Source organism: Xyrauchen texanus, chromosome 20 (genome assembly GCF_025860055.1).
Source record: "Xyrauchen texanus isolate HMW12.3.18 chromosome 20, RBS_HiC_50CHRs, whole genome shotgun sequence".
NCBI classification, from domain to species: domain Eukaryota; kingdom Metazoa; phylum Chordata; class Actinopteri; order Cypriniformes; family Catostomidae; genus Xyrauchen; species Xyrauchen texanus.
In genome coordinates, this window is record NC_068295.1 from 43,922,048 (window position 1) to 43,946,430 (window position 24,383).

Genomic DNA, 24,383 nt, shown 5'->3' on the forward strand with positions numbered 1-24,383 from the left:
CAACACTTCTCTTTCTCCATCCGGTTGTGGTACAGTTCAGAGGAAACATTAATTGTTCTCTAATGTTCTCCTGCCAATGTTCCACAAATTTTTCCTCCATTTCTTTGGTCCAATGAGACTTTCTTGATACAGCAGCCATGCTAGTTGATGTTTCTTGCTCTCTCATTTTCTGTAGGTCAACACTGCAGTTGTATTCAGTAAAAACACATTTGGAATTGCAGACAGGTCCAGATATTTAACATTCTAGATATCTCACTGACATCAGCGATGCTTCTCTTAAATCATACTTTTGATAATTCATACAATGCAATCATCGCTTATGGGTGCGAGCTCCGATTTGCCTATGATTTCGGGCTTTTGTCATCGATCTCCGCAAAACTGTTGCCAAGTGAAAATCGGCCCTAATATCTTGTAGTGTAAATTCGGCATAACACCACTGTAACATCAGTACTTAAAGTACACAAAAAAGAGCAATGCTAACGCTAGCTAGAGAACTACTGAATGCTCCTTTAAAATAAACATCATTATCCAAACTAAAATGTTTTTTCTTCAATAACACAAACTGGTAAAGATGCATATTAAATTATATATAATTTTATTATAATTAACAGGGAGTAATACACTGATGCATCATGACCTTTTCTGACACCAGCGTGTCAGAGTGTGCACCTCCTCTCTGTAGGCTCTTTCATCATTGTCAGTGATCAGACCTACCACCATCATATCGTCAGCAAACTTAATGATGGCATTGGAGCTATGTGTTGCCACACAGTCATGTGTGTATAGTGAATACAGGAGTGGGCTGAGAACACAGCCCTGCGGGGCTCCAGTGTTGAGGGTCAGTGATGAGGAGATGTTGCTGCCCATTCTAACCACCTGACATCTGCGTGACAGGAAATCCAGGATCCAGCTGCACAGCGAGCTGTTTAAGCCCGGAGTTTCTCATCAAGCTTGGAGGGGTACTATGGTGTTGAATGCTGAGCTGTAGTCTACAAACAGCATTCTCACATATGTGTTCCTTTTTTCCAGGTGGGAGAGAGCAGTGTGTAGTGTAGATGCAATGGCATCATCAGTGGAGCGGTTGTTGTGGTAGACAAACTGCAATGGGTCCAAAGAGGTGGGCAGAACAGAGCAGATGTAATCTCTGATTAACCTCTCAAAGCATTTGCTGATGATGGGAGTGAGAGCAACAGGAAGCCAGTCATTTAAGCAAGTGATTGTGGCTTGCTTTGGTACAGGCACAATGGTTGATGTTTTGAAGCATGTGGGGACTACAGACCGGGAGAGGGACAGATTGAAAATGTCCGTAAAAACACCTGCCAGTTGATTCGCGCACGATCTGATGACGCGGCCCGGAATGCCGTCTGGACCCACAGCTTTACGGATGTTCACCCGTTGGAAGGATCGGGTTACATCCACAACAGAGACGGAGAGTGAACCAACCTCTGAAGCGTTAGCCGCGAGTGCTATCTCCGCGAGGGCGGTGTTATTGTCCTCGAATGAGCATAAATGTATTAAGTTCGTCCGGGAGAGATGCAGCGGTGTTCACTGTGGAGTCTTTATTCCGTTTGTAGTCCGTGATGATGTTAATTGCTGTCAGCGTAAACCTCGATGTCGTCATCAGAGGCGGACCGGAACATCTCCCAGTCCGCGTGATCAAAACAGTCTTGTAGCGCAGAGTCTGATTGGTCCGACCAGCACTGGATCGTTCTGAGGGTGGGTGCTTCCCGTTTCAGTTTCTGCCTGTAAGCGGGCAGAAGAAGAACGGAGGAGTGGTCCGATTTGCCAAATGGGGGGCGGGGGAGGGATTTGTAGCCATACCGGAAAGGAGAGTAACGATGATCTAAAACCCGGTCCCCTCGTGTGTTGAAGTTTATGTGTTGAGACAAAGGGCTCCACCGGCGTGTTTGTAAACAGCGGGTCGGCGTTGAGGAATTTAAAGTCCGGTTTTCGATGTGTAATTGTAGAACCAATGTCCAAAAGCGTTTGTCTGTCGTAAACAATAAGGCAGACAACATCCAAGACAAAAAAACAAAGAACTGTAAACAAAACAAACAATAAACCGCAGTGTTGTATCGGAGCTCGCAACGCAGCAGCCATACTCGGCGCCATCTTGTCAGAGCCAAAGCTTCGGATTTAGACCAATTGACTTTGTATCCTGAGAACTTGGAAAATGAATTAATAATTCTGTGGAGGCAAGGCATCTAGGTTCAGATACAAATAATAAAATATCATCTGCATAAAGCAGAAGCTTATGCACCAAAACTCCCGCATCACCCCAGGAAAATCATCCACCTTTATTATCGCGGCTGCTAATGGTTCCAGGGCAAGACAGAACAATAATGGGAAAAGAGGGCAACCCTGCTGAGTGCCCCTATACAGAGTAAAACAATCAGAAATTAATCCATTTGTTTGTACCGCTGCTACAGGGTGTCTATAAAGTAACTTAATCCAACCATTAAATGTACTACCGAACCCATATATTTTCAAAATCTTAAAAAGATAATCCAATTCTACCATATCAAATGCCTTTTTGGCATCAAGTGAGATGGCAGCGACCGGAGACTGATCATTTGCCTCTGTAGGGCCTTGCCCCACTGAAAATGGCAGTTGTTTGTGTCCTATGCAATGAACAATCAAGAGCTGATTCAATGTGCGTCTTTATTAACCCATACTCCATTAATAACTGCCCGCGAACCGGGGCCAATACGTCACAACAGGATGCAAACCATATATGGCATTTCACCGTAACATCTCCCTTTCTTTACAACGTTGCCACACTTCAATAAGAACCCCCTCCATTAATTAACAACCCGAACATGAGTGGTTACTAGACCAACTTATGCTGTGCATTACCAAAACTGAACTGTATTACTGGTGCGTTAGTCTGTCTACACCACTAAGGGAAAATCACAAGTCCAGTCTCTGTGGTGGACATGACTGACGGCCGCTGTGCGTAATGATCAGGGTTTCGCGCTGGGCAGGCATATTACTCACTGACAGCTTTTGTCATTGAACTTGCTCTGGCACATATTCCGTGTTGTCCGATGTGTCGCCCTCTCTGATTGCTGTTTCACCGTCGCTGGCTACCGAGCCCTGCCTGATCCCTGCTCCTTGGTGATTAAACTGGGTGGAGCGCTCAGCCCTTCGCAAATCCACACGGTTGCGCCTGTATAATGTGCCATCCACATCCACCACATAAGACCGCGGATTCACTTTTCCCAGACACTGGCCTCTCCGCCACCGTCCCGTGCAGTCTCCAGGCAGTGGTTTCATTCTGATGTGTTCACCGACATTAAGCTCTGGCAGGTCTTTGGCTCTCGCGTCGTAATGGAATTTTGCCATGCGCCGTTTCCACCTCAGTTTCTCCGAAACTCCTTCGACCACCTTGGGGAAAAGTAAACTGTTTGTCATGGGAAGCCCCGACCTAAGTCTGCGTGACATCAGTCGTTGAGCAGGACTGCTGTCCAATCCCTCTGTGGGCGTGTTTCACCAGTGCAGAATTGCTAGCCATGGATCTGTTCCGTCGAGTTTTGCCCTCTTACAGAGCGATTTCACAATTTTCACAGCCGATTCTGCCTTTCCGTTAGATTTTGGGTGCTGGGGAGAGGATGTGACATGCATGAATCCCCACTGGGCCGCAAATTTTCTAAACTGTTCACAAGCGAATTGCGGCCCGTTGTCGGTAATCACTTGATCTGGCTGGCCGTAACGCGCAAACTGCACTTTGCAGCGTGTAATGACTGTGTCCGCCGTCAGATCTGGCAACTGATCAATTTCCCAGTAATCTGAGTAGTGGTCCACTATGATCAGAAATTCTCTGCCACCATATGCATACAGGTCCATACTAACTATTTGCCAGGGGCGCACAGGGATTTCATGGGACATCATCGTTTCCTTTTGCTGGTTGTGCGCGTACTCGTTACATGCAGGACAGTTAGCCACATAATCATTTATCTCTCCTCTCATGTTGGGCCAGAACAGCGTTTCCCTCGCCTGTCTGTAACAGGCTTCTTCTCCAATATGAGTGGCGTGAATGCGATTGAGCATTGCTGCTCTCATTGACTTCGGTATAATGGCACACTGACCTCTATAAAGCACACCATTTTGAATGTTCACTTCATCTCTGAATGGCCAATACTCGCGCACCAAGAGCGACGCGTTTTCTTTGAGTTCGGGCCAGCCAGTTAGCACAGTCTTTGCCAGCTCCTGCAACGCGTCGTCAGCTTTGGTCTCGGTCACAATTTGACGGAGACTGATGTCTGTCACGTTGAGATGTAGTGCTTGGTCTATGAATGAGAGCACAGCCTCGGCGCTGTCCATTGTACTCACGTGTTGTTGTGGTCCGGGCTCGTTAGACACCTGCTTGTCGAGCACTGCCCTGCTCAGCGTATCACTTATGTACATCTCTGGACCAGGTTTGTACACAACATTCAGGTTGTAGCTTTGAAGCTGTAATAACATGCTTTGGAGGCGTTTGGGAGCATTAAGAATTGGTTTCTTAAACATTGTCACGAGGGGTTTATGGTCGGTTTCAGCAGTAATTGTCTCCCTGCCGTACAGATAGTGATGAAACCTCTGACATGCGAACACGATACTCAAGCATTCCTTCTCAATTTGGGCATAATTTTGTTCCGTTCTCGTAAGCACTCGAGAGGCGAACGCCACAGGTTGTCCTTGCTGCTGCAGACAACAGCCCAAACCGTTCTTGCTGGCGTCACTTTGTATTGTCACTGGCTTGTTTATGTCATAATACTTCAAAACGGGCGTGTTCGTAATCATGCGTTTTATTTCTTGAACTGCCTCGTCGTGTTTAGGGAGCCAGTGCCACGCTATGTCTTTATCTAGAAGCCTGCGAAGCGGCTCGCATACCTCTGAAAGCCGTGGGAGAAACTTGGCCAGGTACGTCACAAATCCAATGAAGCGCTGAACTGCTTTTACATCCTGCGGTGTCTGCATTGCCAGGACTGCCTTTGTCTTTTCTGGGTCAATTCGTAATCCTTCCGCTGACAATATGTGCCCATGAAAGTGCACCGCTTTGAGTTTGAATTGCACCTTTTTTTCACTCAGCCGGAGTTTCACAGCTCTGCATCGCTCCATCAGAGCGCCGAGATTTCTGTCGTGATCTAACTCGGCCTCTGCGTCCGAGTCACCGCAGCCAACAACCAGTATGTCATCCGCTATGGGCTCTATGCCTCGGAGTCCCATCAACAGCTTGTGTTGCTTACGTTGATAGATTTCTGGTGCTATGGAGACGCCGAAAGGCAGTTTACACCATCTCATCCGCCCCCATGGTGTCCAGAAAGTTGTCATTAAGCTGCTTTCATTATCCAGCTTGCAGTGTAAAAAGGCATCGCGAACGTCTACCAGCGTGAACAGACGTGCTTTGGGTAATTTATACAGAACGTCTTCCAGCGTTGGCATGTGATAGTGCGATCTTTGCAGTGCTTGATTAAGGTGTTTTGGGTCTATACATATTCTTACTTTGTCTGGCTTGGCTATGACTACCATGTTGCTGATCCATGGTGTAGGTTCCGTGACACTTGTGATGTGTCCGTCTCTCATGTATTTATCCAGCTGTTCTTTTACTCTGAATTTCAAGGCCACTGGCACGTTCCGTGGCGTGCATTGCACAGGCAACACGCTGCTGTCGAGCACAAAGCGGACCTCTCCTGGGACTGAATCGACTGGGTCATTAAACACGTCCTTGAAATTGTCAATTAACTGTTGCTTTGTGAAAGGCATGTCAGAGTATGCAATCAGTCTGTGAAGCTCTTCTGGGATGGTAAATTTCATGAGCCCTAGCCGCTCACATGTGTCACCCGAAAGTAATGGCTCTTGATCGGCTTCGACCACTTCAAAGACTAGCTTGTGTTTGGTGCTCTTTATTGTGCATTCTGTATGAAATCGGCCTAACGACAGCATTGTGGCACCAGAATACAATTTCAGTCTTGTTGTGCTTGGCTGCAAAGGGCTTTCTGAATCCAGTTTTTCTTTGGTTATACAGCTCATAACGTTACAAGTTGCTCCCGTGTCTAGCTGACAGGCCTGCTTTCTTTTATTAAGCGTCAGGTTAACAAACCATCTTGGACCGGGGCACTTTACTGTGTCAATGCATTCCTCAGCAGCGAAAAGTCGACCCTCGCTGTAGGGCCCTTGCACGTCCTGACCATCATCCATCATTACATTCACTCTGCCGGACCTGTCTGCAATCTGACGCGCTCTACACACTTTTGCGAAATGATTCAATACACCACATGTTCGACAGGTCTTTCCATATGCGGGGCACTGTTCTCTGCCTTTCTTGTGACCACCCCCACAATACTTGCACTTCACAGTTCTGATCGTTTGCTCATTATTCATTTCACCATCCCTGCGTTTCAGCCTTTGTGCTTGTGCGATATTCACAGCGTCACTGACTGTGTTGTCAATAACTTTAGCTCGTTGTTCCGTCGCTTCTGCCAGTCGGCATATTTCGACAGACTGTGACAAAGTTAGCTGACGTTCACGCAACATGCGCCGCCTCGTGTTCTCATTGGCAATGCCCAGGACAAGTCTATCGCGAATCATTTCATCTTTGAGCTCCCTGTATTCACAGGTCGATGCTCATTCCCGCAGCCTCGTGAGAAAGTTGTCTATAGGCTCGTCCACCTCCTGCTTGCAACAACCGAACATATATATTTCGTAGATCACATTTTTCGCAGGCTTGAAATAATCTCCCAATGCATCAAGTATGAATTTCGGATCTTTCGTTTGTTCCTCATTCAACACAATATTATGACTGTAGATATGCCGACATTCATTACCCATTAATCGCCTCAGTGCTGCCGCTCTCACCTCTTTGGGCTTCTCACTTAGCCCGGTAGCTAACTCATAGTCCTCGAATTCCCCTCTGAAATTGTCCCAATTTTTGGATATGTCTCCTGACATCCGCATGCCCTCAGGGGCAGGAATGCTGTTTAAAGCCATGTTCAGGATCTAGTGTTCACTTCTGACACCATGTTTGTGTCCTATGCAATGAACAATCAAGAGCTGATTCAATGTGCGTCTTTATTAACCCATACTCCATTAATAACTGCCCGCGAACCGGGGCCAATACGTCACAACAGGATGCAAACCATATATGGCATTTCACCGTAACAGCAGTAGAGACAGCATAGCCTTTGTTCTATGATCAAAGGTGAGACTTTGAACTCCATTTCCCAGGATGCATCGCAACTGGACAGAAGTCCCGCCCATGGACTCCATCTCAGACGTCATTGGTCAAAAGCGGCCGATGACAGATGACATCTTTGTCTTAACAAAACCAGCGCGCACATTTGAGATGCTCTCTGCATCTACCCTGACTGTAACACCTACAGCTTCGCGGTGCTCTAAAGAGACATATCTACACCAAGGAATCCCTCCTTCTGGACAAAGAAAGACCACGTTTTTCTAAACCTCACCATTTGGCCACGGTAGAGTAAGATTAACTTCGCTTTGTTCCAGTCGTTTAGTGTACAAACGGTTTATTTCATCTTCACAGTTAAACAACAGTGAATATATTAGGAAACGGAAAAGGCGACCAGCTTCCCTTCTCAATCGTTTTCCCACAACGTTGACTACCTCTCGCGTTCCTCGCGATCACCGGACCCGAGAACCAACGCAGAGACGCGTCTTTCCGCTGACGAGCGCAAGACAAAGGACCGAATCCAGATTGCTTTCTCCTGACCGCTCAATGCAACAGGAATCCAGCAGACAACCCTGCTTAAATCACACAGGATTTCACAAGTAAGGCTTGATATCTGGGCAGATTTAGTTTAGGAACTGTGACTTTCCTTATAAACCTAACTCATATATATTTGATTGCTGAATGTTTTGATGTTTTGTTTACATTTGTATGTTAACCACGATTGTTGAACGTTGATGTTCTGTTTGCAACTTTACATTTAACTACGATCGCTGATTGCTGTTTGGAGTTATGAGATCGTCATTTTTGGGGAAATGTAAATTTATTGAGTGATCTGAATCAACAATTCAATTGCGCTGTTACCAGCGTGTCTCTTTTAAATTGCATGAACCCCTTTATTCGTTCTCTCTCTCTCTCTTCTCTCTCACACACTGAAATTCACGGAGCGAGCAGCACCGCGGTTTATGAATGAATCAGGCTGGTGTTTTTTAAATTCTCCTGCCTGTTTTGTTCAGTTCCTTTGTGTGTCTGCTCATTATCACCCACACATGGTATTAGCTCCATTGTGCTGGATCTGATCCAGCCATCTTGCTTTCCTCTACACCTTCACATAATTGTTGGCTCCGCCCTTTCCGGCCTAGCCGTCCATTTTGACTAGTTCCTCACGAGGAGATAGTAAGCCATTTTGTGCCTTAGTTACCAATGCGAGACACACACATATACACTAGCATATAGCTCCACCATTTAGTTAGGATTTCCACCTTATGTTTTTGTGTTATATTCATTTAGTATTGGCAGTGTTCATTACTGTTTGATTATAATAAATCTTGTTATATTATAATAAGTATTCCTGGTTTGTTTGTTTGAATATTGTGTTGAAGCCAGCCTCTGCTACGTCAAGAACTCCTGTATTACTTCAGCATTGTTAAATTGTTGTTGTTAGAAGCCAACTGTAACCAGATTACTGTTGGGTTCATATGGCAACAATTTGACTAACTTCTTCCCTTTTTGATTATTTTGATTCTCAATCAAAATACTCAATCTGCAGGGTAGAATTTTATGAGACTTGATCAGTCACTTACTATCATTTTTCTCTTGTCAAAGAGTGGTGCCCCGAGGATAGAATTTAACGAACTCAATTCTATTATTTAATTTAATTATTAATTAATAATGACTAAACATTCATTATTAATTTATATTTGATAGTAAAACTGATCTAACCAACCTGTGAGCCTACATTGGTGCCTGTGTAACATTGATTTTAATCAATGTTCTATTAATTAATGATTGATGGTTGTCTATGATAACTATTAATTATTGCTAATAAACACACCCGCTCCAAAACTTGTGAGCCCTACACCTCTGACCACATGATATTGATGAAACACCTAATGTTATCAGAAGAGCTACGGCACTAATAAACCACACCTGTTCTATATGTATAAGAGATGTCATAACTTAATCGGTTAGCCAAATCTTTGACAAAATCTTTGCATCTAGCTGGATCAGGGAAATTGGACTGATCCGGGATTGTGTCATGGTTGGGGGAAGCTTACCATTCTTTAATGATTCTGTATAATCATCTAACAATAGTGGAGCCAATTCTGTGGCATAAGATCTAAAAAATTCAGTGGCAAAACCATCTGGCCTCAGAGCCTTGCCTGTAGGTAAGGACTTAATTACCTCGTCAAGCTCCTCCAAGGTTATCTCAGAATCAAAATAATTTTTTTGCTCAGTCATCAGTTTACGGAGTTCTAATGGTTCCACAAAGTTTCTAATATCTTCATCAGTAGACGAAGACGTGGAACTATAAAGATCAAGATAAAACTCTTTAAAAGCATTATTAATATCAATGGCAGAGGTAAAAATTTCACCACCAGCAGATTTCACTGAGGGAATGATAGAAAAAGACTCTCTCTGCTTTATATATCTAGCAAAATGTTTCCCTGCTTTGTCCCAGACTCAAAGTATGACTATTTTGTCCTGAATAACCAAAACTCCACTTTACGTGACAAAATAGTATATATCTGTATTTCAATCGGGTCAATTCTCTGAGACCATCAGACGACATTCAGTGCTTCAGCTCTGCCTCTGCACTTTTAATATTCCCTTCCAACTCCACGAGTTCTCGTGCCTGGGATCTCTTGATGAATGAGGCATACTTTATGATCCAGTCCCTAAGAACTGCTTTATGTGCCTCCCAAGCCGCGACCCACAGAATATACTGAAGACCAGTTGGTCTCCATATAAACATTGATTTCAGTCTTTAACATTTGTTGGAAATCAAGATTTTGCAAAAAGGATACATTAAAGTGCCAACTATATGATTTATTTTTCTCCGTATGTGGCAACACTTCTAAACTCCCCATCTTTATTATATCATTATAATAATCCCAATATTATATCATTAGGGTTGCCAGTGGCTTGACACATCCCTTCGAGAGCAATAAAAAAGCCATGACCATCAATGTTAGGTGCGTAAATATTAGCCAAAACCAACCTTTGCCAATTAATTTCTGTTAAAACAATAATGATTCTCCCTAATTTATCTTTAATCTGTTTGAGACATTTGAATTGTAGATGTTTATTTATCAATATAATGACTCCCCTGCTCTAACTTGAGCCAGCACTAAAGAAAACACGTCCACCCCATATCTTCCCAAATTTTTTTGCTTCCTGTGGGGAAATATCTTGAAAAAACACTATCACATTTCTTAAACTTAATAAAATAAATAGCCTTCCTACTTTTTATGAGGTGCCCCAACCCATTCACATTCCACATGGAGAAAGATAACCCACTCATATTAATATTTGACAGTTTGATATAATAGAAAAATAAATTGTGTGTCAAAAATAAGATTGTACAGATCACATTCCATCATTAGTGCAACAATCAAACCCGAACCAAAAAAACTGAAAAAGAAAAACGTGCGCATTAACCCCATGCACGACAGCGCCAACCGCCGTCAGTCCCTCTAAATTCAAAAGGTCCATGTCAGGGCTGGATTGGTAATCTGGCATACTGGGCATTTTCCCGGTGGGCCGACACACTTTGGGCCGATCAGGGGCAGACTGGCCACCTAGAAAACCAGGAAGGCCGGTGGGCCGGCCGTGAAACGGGTTGAATGGGCCGTGATAGGCTGAAATGGGCCACCGCATTATGCAGAACAGGCCAAAAAATGGCGCCATTATATGCCGAAGGGGTCAGCGATATGCAGAAAAGGAGAGCAAACCCTCATCCCCCACTCAACATCTTTTGGGAAGTTGCTAGGTAAAATCCCGGGCCGATTTCTCTTCCCAGTCCACCCCTGGTCCATGTATGCCTATGAGAGACCCAGCGACAACTTTGCTCAAGTCTGGTGCTTCTGCACAAATTTTGCAAGGCAAAATTACATAACAGAAAATACTTTGTAAAACAAACCCCAGCCAATAGGCAGAGTATACACAAAGAACATGTAGATTCATTCACAGAACTTTCTTGAAGGTGTGATCCTCCACAAAACAAATTCCAACTGATATAAAACCGTTCAGTTTTTATAAAGACCTCGGACAGACAAACAATTGTTCAGTGAGCCAGCTGTTTATGAGTGCAGCAGATGACGTAATCATTCCATTGTCCCACAAAAATACTCCACCAAACAAACTCCAGCCAACAGGAGGCTTAAGCAAAAGGAATTAACAGATTAGTTAGCAGTGCCATTCCACAAATCAAACTCCACCCACTTAGTGGAACCAGCACAAAATAAACAAAACAGGCATCCCTGTTCCTCGGATAGTCAAGAGTCAAAATCACTTGGAGGCTGCATAAAAAAATACAGCATGACTTTCTCAGTCCATCTACTTTACATCCTTTGTGTGGGCATGTACATTTTTTTTGTGGCCATCCCCAGCATCCACTCTCAATCTGGCCGGGAACCACAGAGTAAATGTGATCCTCCATCAAAGCATCAATCATCACAAACAGAAATAAAAATACCAGACAATCGAGAAACATAAGAAACACCAAATGGCTTACTCACTCCAATGTATTTATGAAGGACACGTAAATACTTTGTAGCCATCCTTCGTTTCTATTCTCAGTTTATCCGGAAACATCAGTGCAAAAGCTATCTTCAGTTTATGCAAGAGTTTCTTACACTTCTTAAATCGATTGCGTTTCTCTCTTGCCGAACTCGCAATGTCCGGGAACAAGAAAATATTGTGATTCTTCCAAGAAAGCTTTCCTTTCCTCCTTGCCTCGTGCAACACGTGATCTTTATCGGATGATCTCAGAAATTTGGCCAGAACTGATCGGGGCCTGTCTCCCTCAGCAGATCTGCGAGTCAGGACTCTGTGAGCTCACTCGATTTCCAGCTTATGGCCTGTTATGTCAAGCAGATTCGGGAAGAGCTCATATAGGAATTTCACTTCAGCTCTGCCTTTTTCATGCTCAGGAATTCCAACAATCCGTATATTATTTCTTCGGCTCTTATTTTCGAGATTTTCCAGTTTTTCCAAAATGTTTCCCAGGTCTATTTTGGTCACGAGCGGATTACCATATAATTCCCTTTCTGATGACTCCAGATAATAAATCCATTTCTCAACATCAGCCACTCTTGCAACCAGCTCAGAGAATTGTGTTTCCATCGCTGTAATCATTCGACATATAACAGCAAGATCCTCCAAGTCAGCAAAAACCTTCATCAGCATCACAAATATGTTGGACAGTTGACACTGAATTTCCCTAGCTGCGCCATCCATATAGAGTCCCCGATCTGCAGTCTTATCAGAGTTTCAGCTTGAGCACGTAAGTGTCTTTTAATGTCTCCAGTGTACGAGGATTTTGACTTCTTTGCCATTTTTACCTCAAAGAACAAATATGTAAGTGGGTGTATAGAATCTCACTGGATTTGAACATGAAAATAATAAAAAACTAACAAAGTGTGCAGAGCTTGTCGCTCACACGTCTACTCCTTGCATGATGTCACCAGAAAATCTAGTAAAAGGTTTCTTAATGTATTATTTAGGCTATTAGTTTTTCAGAACAAATACTACAGTTTATTTTTTTAAAAAAGACAATCTACATTAGCCTAACAGTTTTGTGGAGCCATTCACCTGTGGTGTTTATTATTACAAATGCCACTGTTATACAATGGTAAACTTTCCTGATGGCAAGTACAATTTAGAAAAGTTAAAGTGGTTAAAATCTGAACTTTAATTGCTATATGCATGACAATTGTTCCCCCAAAATAAGAATAAACAGAAGACTTGAGTATCTTGGTGATTGAGACCAGCTGCGCTGAGAATGAATGTTGTGGGGAGTAAACCAAATGATGAATCCAAGTGTGTAAAAACACATTGTATTGAACATTGCTTAAAAATACAAATAAAAAATCTGTTAATCTTATGCTAAATTGAAATCCTCCTGATAAATTTGTAATAATGAGGATACTGTAAATACAGAGTGATGTGCATTCAAGTTTTTTTTTTCTGAACTGTTATGCATTTTCATGTCTTTTTCACTTACAGGCAAAATCAGGAAACCTTTTTTGCACCAATGCAACAAGATGAAGAGCAAAGCCAAATGTTGGTGTGTAATTGACGATTTATCTATTTTGTTATTCTTTTATATATAGGAAATGTAGTTTTGTTGCACACGGCAGTCGCCTTATAAATCAGCTAAATGAGTAAAGGATTTTCTGACATATATTATCACTTTTCTCCATAGACAGTAGAAAAAAGCATAAAAATTAAACTTTATAGTCAAAATCCACAAGTAAAACTGAATTATGACCAATACCAATTTGCTTACACCATGATTCTTTAATTCAAAATGCCCCCAACTCCAAAGTTTCCCACTAGTAATTACAACATTGAGCTTTGCTTACCGACAGGTCCTGCTGCAGTTGTCTTCAGTGATGCCATCCTCATCATCCCCCCAAATATCTACAGCAGAGAATATTAATGCTATCAGGACTGCACAGCAGCAAACCAGTGCAAAAATCACAATGCATTTCTGCTGAGACTGGGAGAAACAAAAGAACACAAAAGCATTCTTTTAGAGGTAGATTCCATGTGTGAGCATCAAACACACTGTTCCTTTCAGATGAGCAAGGAAACAATTTTGTTAAAACAAATACAATACAAATTTAAAGTTTGTAAATTTAAGCTCTGAGGGTGTTTTTAAAGATGTTCTGTTTCAGTGACATACCCAAAATTAAAGGCTTATAACTCCAAAAAAAACAAAAAAAAAAAACAAGAAGGGTCTTGTGTTTGTTATCATTGTAAAGAAACCTTTTTAAATTTTTACATTTTTCATTTTGTCAATGTAATTTTTTATGACAAGTTCTGTGAACCCAAGCCTATGAAAAAAAAAAACCTGAGCCAAATTCTGTTTCCATATTTGCAAAAAAACGTATTTTGTTGACTTCCGGTTTGAGCTATGACGGAGTTGGACGCAAACTGGGAGAGCTCTGTTGAAATCCTGCCTAAATTCGAGTAATACACGTTTTATTATCACAGTTAACTTGTGCAAGCCTGTGTGAAACCTGACTAAATATGGGGAAACCGACCAAAAACAAAACGAACCTACTGAGGACACGTCTGAGGATAACCAAGGTGTCGGAACGCAAGCTAGCCAAAATGAACAGCATGCTACTAGCGATGCACTGCTAACCTTAGCCGACATGGAGAAACTTCTCAACTCAATGGAGGACCGCATAATAGCCAAACTATCTGTCCAACTTTCGGCTGACCGAGCAATTATTGACCGGCACGACCAGACCATCCAACACATGGAAACATCTCTTAACGAGGTGGAGACCAGGCTGCTAACCCTCCAGTCAACCTGCATGGCCCTGTCCAGAGAGAACGAGACCCTCAAACTTAAGATGGATGATCTTGAAAATAGATAGAGGCGCAACAATATCCGTATAACCGGCATACCTGAAAAAGTTGAAGGCTCGCACCCAACTGCTTTCATGGAGGTATTCCTGGAAGAAACCTTTGGCGTAGAGGCTTTTCCCTCACCTCCATCCATCGACAGGGCGCACAGAGTAGCCATCTCTTGCAAGAAACAGGATGACCCTCTGCGCCCGATCATCACACGGATCCACCGTTATCAGTACAAGGAGCGCATCCTGAAGCTGGCTAGAGAGGCTGGGGTCCTCTCTTTCTGCGGATCCGAGATACACATCTACCCTGACCACAGCGTACTACATGTTGAAGTCACAGCTGAGAAATGCAGGATTCCGATATAGGATGTTTTTTCCGGCCAAACTCCAAATCACTGACAAAAACGGTCAGAAATTGCTTTTTTCCTAAAGGATCAGCCTTTCTTCAAAATAACCAGCCAGGTATTTCCCCCTCTCCCTCTACTTCATGAGGCATTGACTTTGACGTCGTTGAAACCACTCTGATGCGGGAGCAGCCACCTTGCTGCTGGTGAGCTTTGTGTTTTTATTCCCCCGTGTTGTGTAAGACTGTTGTCGGCCACGTAGACTCCTATTGAATGGTGTTGCAAACATTATAAGAACTGTTACTCTCAGTGCTTATTATGCTCTGATTTAATTTTTATCTGTATGTACTTATGATGTTATACTTTGTACATATAGTTCAAGGCTGTTGGACACATATGGTATGTGTAAACTTGGAAATTCAGGATATAGTTTTGCCACGGTCTTTGGTTAATACTTTTGTTTATATATAAGGCAGGTTACTGCTCTCCTCTGTTTAACGGATGTGCTACCTAGCGAATATAGACACGCGGACACATATACACACACACACATTCGCAGGCGCATTAACACACATAAGGCTACATAAGCACATGCACGAAGCACCCTGACAAAAAAATAAGGATCCTTGTTTGCTGTATCCCATGCTCACCTAATACAGCGGTTGTGTTTATTGTATGTTTTTTATTTTTTAATACATATACATCTGTTAATTGCTGGTGCAGCCACATCACAGAGTTGGCTACTCGCCAAGAAGTGTCATGCTTTTTGCTTATACTTTTATCATTAGAAATATATACAATCTAATTTGACAAACACCTAAGTTACAAAGCTGTTTTCAGGTCAAAGTTTTACCTCGGACCTCCGTGAGTCTTTTGTTAATTCATAGGATAGGCCACTATGATAGAAGTGCTTCCTTTTACATACAGCCACACATACGCACTCGCACGAGTATGCCCCAACACATACATGCACACACACAGACACTAACACAAGCACAAGCCCAAAGAGCACTGGCAGACGAAAATAAGGAAAACTTTGCTTCACCCTATGCTTCTGTAACATTTTCCCTCCACTGCTGCAGCTGCTCCGGCTATTACACATAAATATACACAGATGCTGGTGACTATAGTTTACAATTGTTCCAATTGCTTTTACCAGACACACAGTGTCTTTGCACAGTTACACGTTCAAATCTGTGATATTCTAATTGTTTTGTTCCTTGCCAGATGTCTTTCTTCATTTAGCCGTTTTTTTTTTTTTTCCTCTCTTCACCCTCCGTCCTGCTACTGCCCACTACACACACCCTCATAATCTTGTAAGATATGACATCTCCATTAATCAACATCTTATGGAGTTTTGTGTTCCTTGCCACAGTCGCCTACAGCTTGCTCACTGGGGTTATTAATACAATTATTATTTAATTATTTTTAAACACAATTAAGAATCGTATTTTATCTAATTACACAATGATGATTCATCGACTTTATAGACATTACAGTTTTATCATCTGTTAATGTCTGATCTTCTATAAAGCTGCTTTGAAACGATGTGTGTTGTGAAAGGCGCTATACAAATAAAATTGACTTGACTTGACTTGACATCTACATCTAATTACAATCAAAGTCGGCCCATTCACTTTGTTTGAGTATGAAGAGTATGAATACCTGGGTGAAAAGACAGAAAATAACGTCCTATCTACAACAATTAAATTCAGACATAGCCTTTCTGCAGGAAACCCATCTTAAGAATGATCATTTCATCTATCTAAAAAAAGGCTGGGTTGGTCAAGTGTACCACTCCCAGTTCAATGCTAAGGCCAGAGGGACAGCAATTCTCGTACATAAGGACATCCCCTTTCAAGCTGAGGAAGTGATCGCTGATAAAAATGGGAGATTGTTTCAGCGACTGTTCACCAGTCTCATCATTTTGGTCAACGTTTACTCTCCAAACTATGATGATTACAACTTTTTTAACAAACTGTTCTCCGCCATTCCCTGTGATAACAATTATAGGTTGATAATAGGAAGCGATTTTAACTGTGTACTTAGCACCGTGTTAAACAGATCATCAAACAAGGTCCAACTCCTCACCAAATCTGCAAAAGTTGTAAATGATTTCATAGAGTACAATGGTGTTTCTGACATTTTCAAATTTAATAATCAAAAAGTATTCTCTTTCCTCTCCAATGTCCATCACACATACACTCACATAGACTATTTTCTCTTAGACAGTAGACTGCTAGGACATGTTAGCTCTTGAACATATCATAGTATTACAATCTCAGATCACGGTGCTGTCTCATTTCACATAGCTCTACCCAACTCTCTTAGGTTCTCTCGCAATTGGAGGCTTAACCCCCTGACGAACAATTTTTAAACCACGTTTCTTCTCAAATTAACTTTTTCATTGAAACCAACACTTCCCCAGAAGTTTCACACTCAACTTTATGGGAGACCCTCAAGGCCTATCTTCGAGGGCAAATAATTGAATACTCTTCCAGGGCAAAAAAAGCAAGAGACTCAAAAAATGACATCTTGCAAGCCATTGCAGAGATTGACAACCACTACTCCTCCTCTCCGTCCCCAACACTTTTTAAAGAGAGACTACGACTACAGACAGAATATGACTTACTTTCCACAGACAAGGCCACTTATTTACTCACAAAAGCAAGATTTAAGGTTTACAATTCAGGTAATAAGGCTGGCGCCACAAGCCCAGCAAGCTCGTCAACCCCAATCACCTCGCCTTATTCCTAAGATTTATAGTCAAACAGGGGAGACCGTGACAGACCACTTGGAAATCAATGACACAAAATTTGAATCCATGATATTCCCTCTGCTCCAAGCCATGTTTAATGAATCTCTGTCATCTGGTCAGCTCCCACCAACCCTACAACAAGCCGCAATAACACTTCTACCAAAAGGGGGTAAAAATCCAGTGCTCCTCCTACCGCCCAATCTCTCTGCTAAATGTGGATTACAAAATCTTATCCAAGGTTCTCACGGCTAGATTGGAGATAGTTATCCCACAAATTATCGCAGCAGACCAAGCAGGCTTCATCCTAAATAGACACTCTAGCTCAAATTTTAGAAGGCTTTTCAACATTGTTTATTCTCCTCCGTCCCGCTCCCCGGAAATGGTTATATCTCTTCACGCTGAAAAAGTGTTCGACCGAGTTGAATGGCAATAATTGTTTGCAACCTTAAAAAAATTTGGGTTTGAAGATTCCTTCATCTCCTGGATAAAACTCCTCTACTCTCATCCTACAGCCACAGTAATTACTAATGGACAGCAATCAGTGCATTTCTCTTGGGAGAGGCAAACGTCAAAGCTGCAGTCTGTCTCCTCTGCTATTCGCCATTGCCATTGAGCTGCTGGCCATTGCTCTTATGACGCTTTTCCATTACCAGTACCAGCTCGACTCGCCTCGCCTCGGCTCGCCTCGACTCGACTCGCTTTTCGCTCCGTTTTCCATTGCAGACAGTACCGCCACAAATAATACCCGGTCGTCATAGCGACGCTGCAGGAAACTGCCGTGACGTAATCTTATACGCGACACACATCCGCTACCCACACACACAGGACAATGGAGGAAATCGAGTGTATGCTGTTTTTGATCCTCGGGATGTGGCTGTTTCTCACAGCAAGAAGACAAACATTGTTTCATGAGAGGCTGAGGGCAGCAAAACGAAACACTGCTGAAAAAAACAGGAGAGTTTGGGAATTACTACAGAGTTCAGACTACGAGACGAATCTGGTTGTTCAAAGCCGACGCAAGAGGGTAAGTTATGCTAACATAGCTAACGTTTGCATATGTGTAAATACTATACTATATGCAAAGTATTTAATCAACTTTATAGCTACCAGTATTACGTACTAAAATGTGCATGGTTTATGTGTTTCAGATCTGTTTAGCTTTGCAAAGTCGCCGCGGCAGACCGTCTGTTTGGGCTTTCAACCGAGCTACCGAGTGGTGGGATGTTATTGTTCCTGGTTTCACAAACGCGCAGTGGGTTCAGAACTTCAGAATGTCGGAAGAAACATTCATATATTTGTACAACAAACTGCGTCCAGTGATGGAGAGACAAGACACAAGCTTCCGCAAGTATGTTCCTCTAAAGAAGAGAGTGGCCATCGCACTATGGAAGCTTGCGACCGGTTCAGAGTACAGAACTATCGGCCATCTTTTCGGAGTAAGCATAACAACTGTTTGCCGGTGTGTTCAAGAGTTCACTGCTGCTGCAGAAACGTTGTTGGTTCCCGAACAAATCCGTTACCCAGACCAGGAGAAGTTTGAAGAAATGGCTGCCTACATTGAGAACAGATGGGGGCTCCCGCAGTGTGTTGGTGCTATTGATGGATCACACATACCCATTTTGGCACCACAGGAGTACCACTGTGACTATTTCAACCGTAAAGGCTGGCACTCCATCGTCCTTCAAGGTGTTGTAGATGGAAAAGGACTGTTCTGGAACGTGTTTGCAGGACTGCCTGGCAGCTTGCATGATGCTCGTGTTTTAAGACTGTCCACATTGTGGGAGTTGGCCAGCCGTGGCAACCACTTTCCAACTTACACCAGGAATATTGGTGGGGTGAATGTTGCCTGCTACATCCTGGGAGATTCTGCCTATCCCCTGCAGAACTGGCTCCTAAAGCCATTCACTGACACCGGACGGCTGACAGTAGAACAGCAGATCTACAACAAGAAAATATGTCGAGCACGGGTAGTGGTTGAAAACGCTTTTGGTAGACTGAAGGGAAGGTGGCGTTGCCTCATGAAAAGAAATGACTGTGATGTTACAATTGTGAAATCTATGATTCTTACTTGCTGTACTTTGCATAACCTTTGTGAGAGTCATGGAGAGGACTATGACAATGACTGGGATGCACCTGCAGCAGCAGAGCCTGTGGTGGCAGTGGCACAGGGTGTTGAGGAGGAGGGCAGAGATGTACGAGAGGGTCTGATGCGTTATTTTAATTGCTAAATAAATACATTATCATTAAATATGTTGTCTCTGCAGTTTTTCATTAAAGGTTATCACAGTATACAATCTGAAAATACTTTTTCAAACCCTTGTAAAAAAGCAAACCATCAAAAAAAGGCACTGTTTGTAATAAGTTTCAAAAAGGTTTTATTTAAACACGCATACAAATAGAAAAAAATATAATATTAATATAAATTCACACATCCAACTATATACATATGTTACATGTAGTGCAAACATTAAATTAAAATAAACAAAGGGGTTTCAGTCCAGGGGTGGTGGAACAGCATCCCGCCGGTTCAGTGCCTGGACAAGCTGGCTCAGGGTTCCCAGAAAGGCCTGGTTGAAGGACGACATTGCAGCAATCTCCTCTCTCCTTAAAGCCGCTTCGAGTTCTCGGGCATGTGCTGCATCATCGAGTGCCATCTGTAAATGGCGCTCCCGCTGTGCCCGGTTCAACTCCAGCTGCTCGACATCCGATGTCTGCATCTCCCTCAGGACAGTCAGATGCTCCTGTTCCCTCTTTCGTTTCCTCCGTCCTGGCCAAAAAATAATTACAATGAATGAGTTATAAAGAAAAACAGACAAGTCACGTTTCATTCAAAGGTTGTGTGTGTTTTAAATTGTTCACATGTATTATCATTACAGCTGCTACACAAAAAAAGACAAGCCCACAACTTACTATTACTTATATAGTATATGTAACGACCATCTGAGCCCAACTATTTTAGTAAATGTCAACTTTAAAATACTATGTGTACAGTATAGGTGTACACTGTGTACGTCTGGAAAGTTATAAAAATACTGAACAGGTATATTAATGAATCCTGTATTCCCATAACTGGGAATGCTTCCTGTTGTTATGCAAGTAAATTTACGTTATTAATGAGTTATTGATACGATTAATGATATATTAATAAGTGTGTATAGAGTCACAGACAACAGGCTAGAAGGGTTTACTTTTTCCGGTTGCCGGTGTCGACGCTGCTGCGGGTCTCGGTGTCGACGCTGCTGATCTTGTTGGTGTCGATGGTGCCGCTGGTTCTGGTGCCGCTGGTTCTGGTGCCGACGTGGCATCAGTGGGTGTCACTGAACCATTCTCGCTCGTCGAAAATGAATCTTAGATAGAAAAATCATACAAAACTCAACACAATACGAAAATAGCAATGGCAGATAGTTAGCAGCTAGCTAGAGGTAGCAGCAATTGTTATCTGCGACACAAGTTTACAGTCTTCGTTGTTATAAGTGAGCTTCAGCTTTTCAAAAGCCAGCCTACAGAAAACATAACTCTCGAGCTGAGTGCGCCTACAGAATTAATGTAATGTAAACTTAAAACACTTACCATCCTCCATCAGCGACTCCAACAAACTGGTGGCCGAGTCAAGTCCACCCTCCCTCCCGTTGCTCGCCGGTCTATGGCCGTAGATACCGTTCATCTGTTCGTACCACTTCCAGCTTTTTCGGTTTGAACCACTGCGGCCGTTGTGGTCCTTTACAGCTCTGTAGTCACTTTTCAGTTTTTTTAACTTTTCCCTACATTGCTGGAAAGTCCTGTTGTAGCCACGTGTGGACAGCAGTTCGGAGATTTCTTGATAAACTTTTTCGTTCCTCGTTGCCCCATCAAGCTCTCGCTGGATCCTTTCTTCGGCAACCAAACAAAGAAAAGTCTGCACCTCCTCGTTTGACCACGGCGTATTCTTCCGAGTTGCCATAATAATAGTTTAGTAGGCTATATCTGTGCAAACTATTTAAAAATGGCGGGGTTATTCTGGATACTCCGTCTGGCGCGCGCAATGATGACGCAGTGAATAGTGACGATTCTCTCTGACCAATCAGCAGTCGGCATTGTTTTTACGTCACATTTTGGTATCACCTCAGCTCGCCTCAGCCCGCTCAGAACCTCACCGGAGGTGGTACGGACAAAAGTACCCGAAAGCAGGTACAGGTACAACTTTTACACAGTGGAAAACCAAACAAAGTCGAGTCGAGTCGAGCCGAGGCGAGCTGGTACTGTGTAGTGGAAAAGCGCCATTAGACAATCTGGGAACTTTCAGGGTATAGAGCGTTGGGGCCTCACGCACAAATTATCCCTATATGCAGACGACAATCTTTTATATGTCTCAGACCCACTAAGCTCTGTTTCCTCCATTCTTAACATCTTGGCTCAGTTCGGAAATCTCAATAAAAAAAAAAGCGAGTTGTTTCCTCTTAATCATGCAGCCACTTTAATACCTGCATCACATTTCCCATTTAGAACTGTCAACAAGGGCTTCAAATTTCTTGGGGTAGAGATCACTCCTGCTTTTTTGTCCCTCTTCACTAAGAATTTTAACATCTTGTTTGAAAAATGTAAAAAAGATATGGCTAGATGGATGAATTTCCCGCTGTCCTTAGCAGGCCGAATTAGTCTTATTAAAATGGTTATGTTACCAAAATGTCTTTACCTCTTTCAAAATATCCCCATCCTGATTCAAAAATCATTCTTTAGTTCATTGGAGAGGAGTGTATCTTCGTTTATTTGGAACGGTAAACCACCCAGAATCAAAAGAAGGACCCTCCAAAGACCTAAAAAGCTTGCTGGCCTAGCTCTACCTAATTTTATTTACTATTATTGGGCATGTAATATAAAGACAATGTTACACTGGATTGGAAGAGGTTCTCCCAATGGGCGTGAGGCCTGGATGCAAATGGAGTTTTCCTCTAGCTCATTTGATCTAGGCTCCATACTATGTGCCCCATCTCCTCCCCCTCAAGGCCAATTCTGCGCTAACCCAGTGGTCTATCACTATTAGAATTTGGTCTCAATTTAGAAGTCATTTTAAGTTGCAGACAACGTCTGTGCATTCTCCCATAAAGAATAATTATAACTTCCCTCCTTCTCTCTCAGATTCTACCTTTGGAACTTGGTCCTCGAAGGGCATTAAGTCTATTTCCAATCTTTATGTGGATGGCAAGTTCGATCATTTCCCCAACTCTCCCAATTATTCGATTTACCAAAGTCTCACTTCTTTAGATTTCGCCAAATTAAACACTTTGTCCAGAAAAGTATAACCCTCTTTCCAGATTTTCCAGTGAGCAACACGTTGACCATATCCTTTCGTTATCCCCTTCACATAAAGGTCTAATTTCAATTCTTTACAACAGCATATGCAATATCTCCCCACACTCTTTGCAGGGTGTCTTTGGGAGAATGATCTCAGTGAGGAATTTACAGATGATCAATGGAAGGCTGTGCTTGACTTAGTACATACATCTTCTCCTTGTGCCAGACACAGTGTGATACAACTCATAATAGTCGTAAGAGCACACTTGACCAAGGCGAGGCTGGTAAAAATCTTCCCTAATGTGGACCTTTCGTGCCTTCGATGTAAAGGTCGACCAGCGGACTATATACACATGTTCTGGTCCTGTCCCAAACTTAGCACGTTCTGGGCCAACATCTTTGGCACCTACACTAAGATGTTTCAAAGAAAAATCACCCCCAGCCCTGTAAGTGCCCTATTTGGATTTACACTTGAAAATCGCCCCCTTATAGCATTTACTCCCCTGATTGCCAGATGTCTCATCCTGCACCTCCCAGCCTCACAAGGTGGATTAGAGATGTTATGCATTTTCTGAAGCTTGAGAAGATCAGATACACCCTTAAAGGCTCCTTGCAAACATTCAGGAAGGTCTGGGCCCCCTTTTTAGAGCTTGCAAACACCATTAAATATGGATGACTAAGGTGTTATTATCAGAGTGAAGTGGCACCCCCTCCTTTTTATAAAAAAAATTTTATTAAGTATTTTTTATTTGTTTTACGTATTAGACTTGACTTATTTACTTAGATATCTTATTTTTACTATTATTATTATCATTTTGTTCCCCTCTTATTTTCTTCCTCTCATTCCTTTACTGTACTAGTAATTACTTATTTTGAAACTTTGTGCTAAATTGTACATGCTCCCTTTGCAATCCTTTGTTGGACAAGCACTTCAATGGACAATTATTCCTGTGAAGATCTTGACCTAAAGGGACAAACTGGGATGGTTGGGTCGGTTGGGGTGGGGTGGGGGGTATCTTTCACATTAGTTAGCATCTGTATAACACAGCCGTACTATGTTTGTATATATTTTGTCCAATATGTGCAGTAGAAAATGCTACATGGTTTAATGGAAAATCATAAAAAAATTGTTAAACAAAAAAACAACTTATTTTGTTTGTTCCCAGTCATGTCACCTGTAACTGAGTAAAGGTTTGTGTTGATACAACAAAGCAATCAAAAGTTATAGCATTACAAATATAATTGATCCAAGTGTCCAAAAGCCTCTCCAGACAAATAAAACATAATAAGTGTAAATAAGAACTAATTACACATGCAAACACAACAATGACAAAAGGTTTGCATAGCAATGAGTTTCATTTAGTGTTATTTGAGTCATTATTGAGTCTCCTAGTGGCCATATGCAATTAGAGTGATTGATCACATGACTCTCTGCCCAAATATGGAGGACTATCGCCACTGTTTGGAGC

General features: G+C 42.5%; 1 protein-coding gene across 1 annotated transcript in view; it reads right to left on the reverse strand.

Moving 5' to 3' along the window:
* Positions 1–14,336, reverse strand: part of LOC127660599 (inactive phospholipase D5-like) — a 188,513-nt gene extending 174,177 nt beyond the window's left edge. The window contains exons 1-2 of the mRNA XM_052150917.1: positions 14,325–14,336; positions 13,537–13,673 (exon numbers count right to left, since the gene is read on the reverse strand). Of these exons, the coding sequence (XP_052006877.1) occupies positions 13,537–13,673; positions 14,325–14,336 (149 nt within the window). The remainder of the gene's footprint in view (positions 1–13,536; positions 13,674–14,324) is intronic.
* Between the last annotated feature and the right edge of the window lie 10,047 nt (positions 14,337–24,383).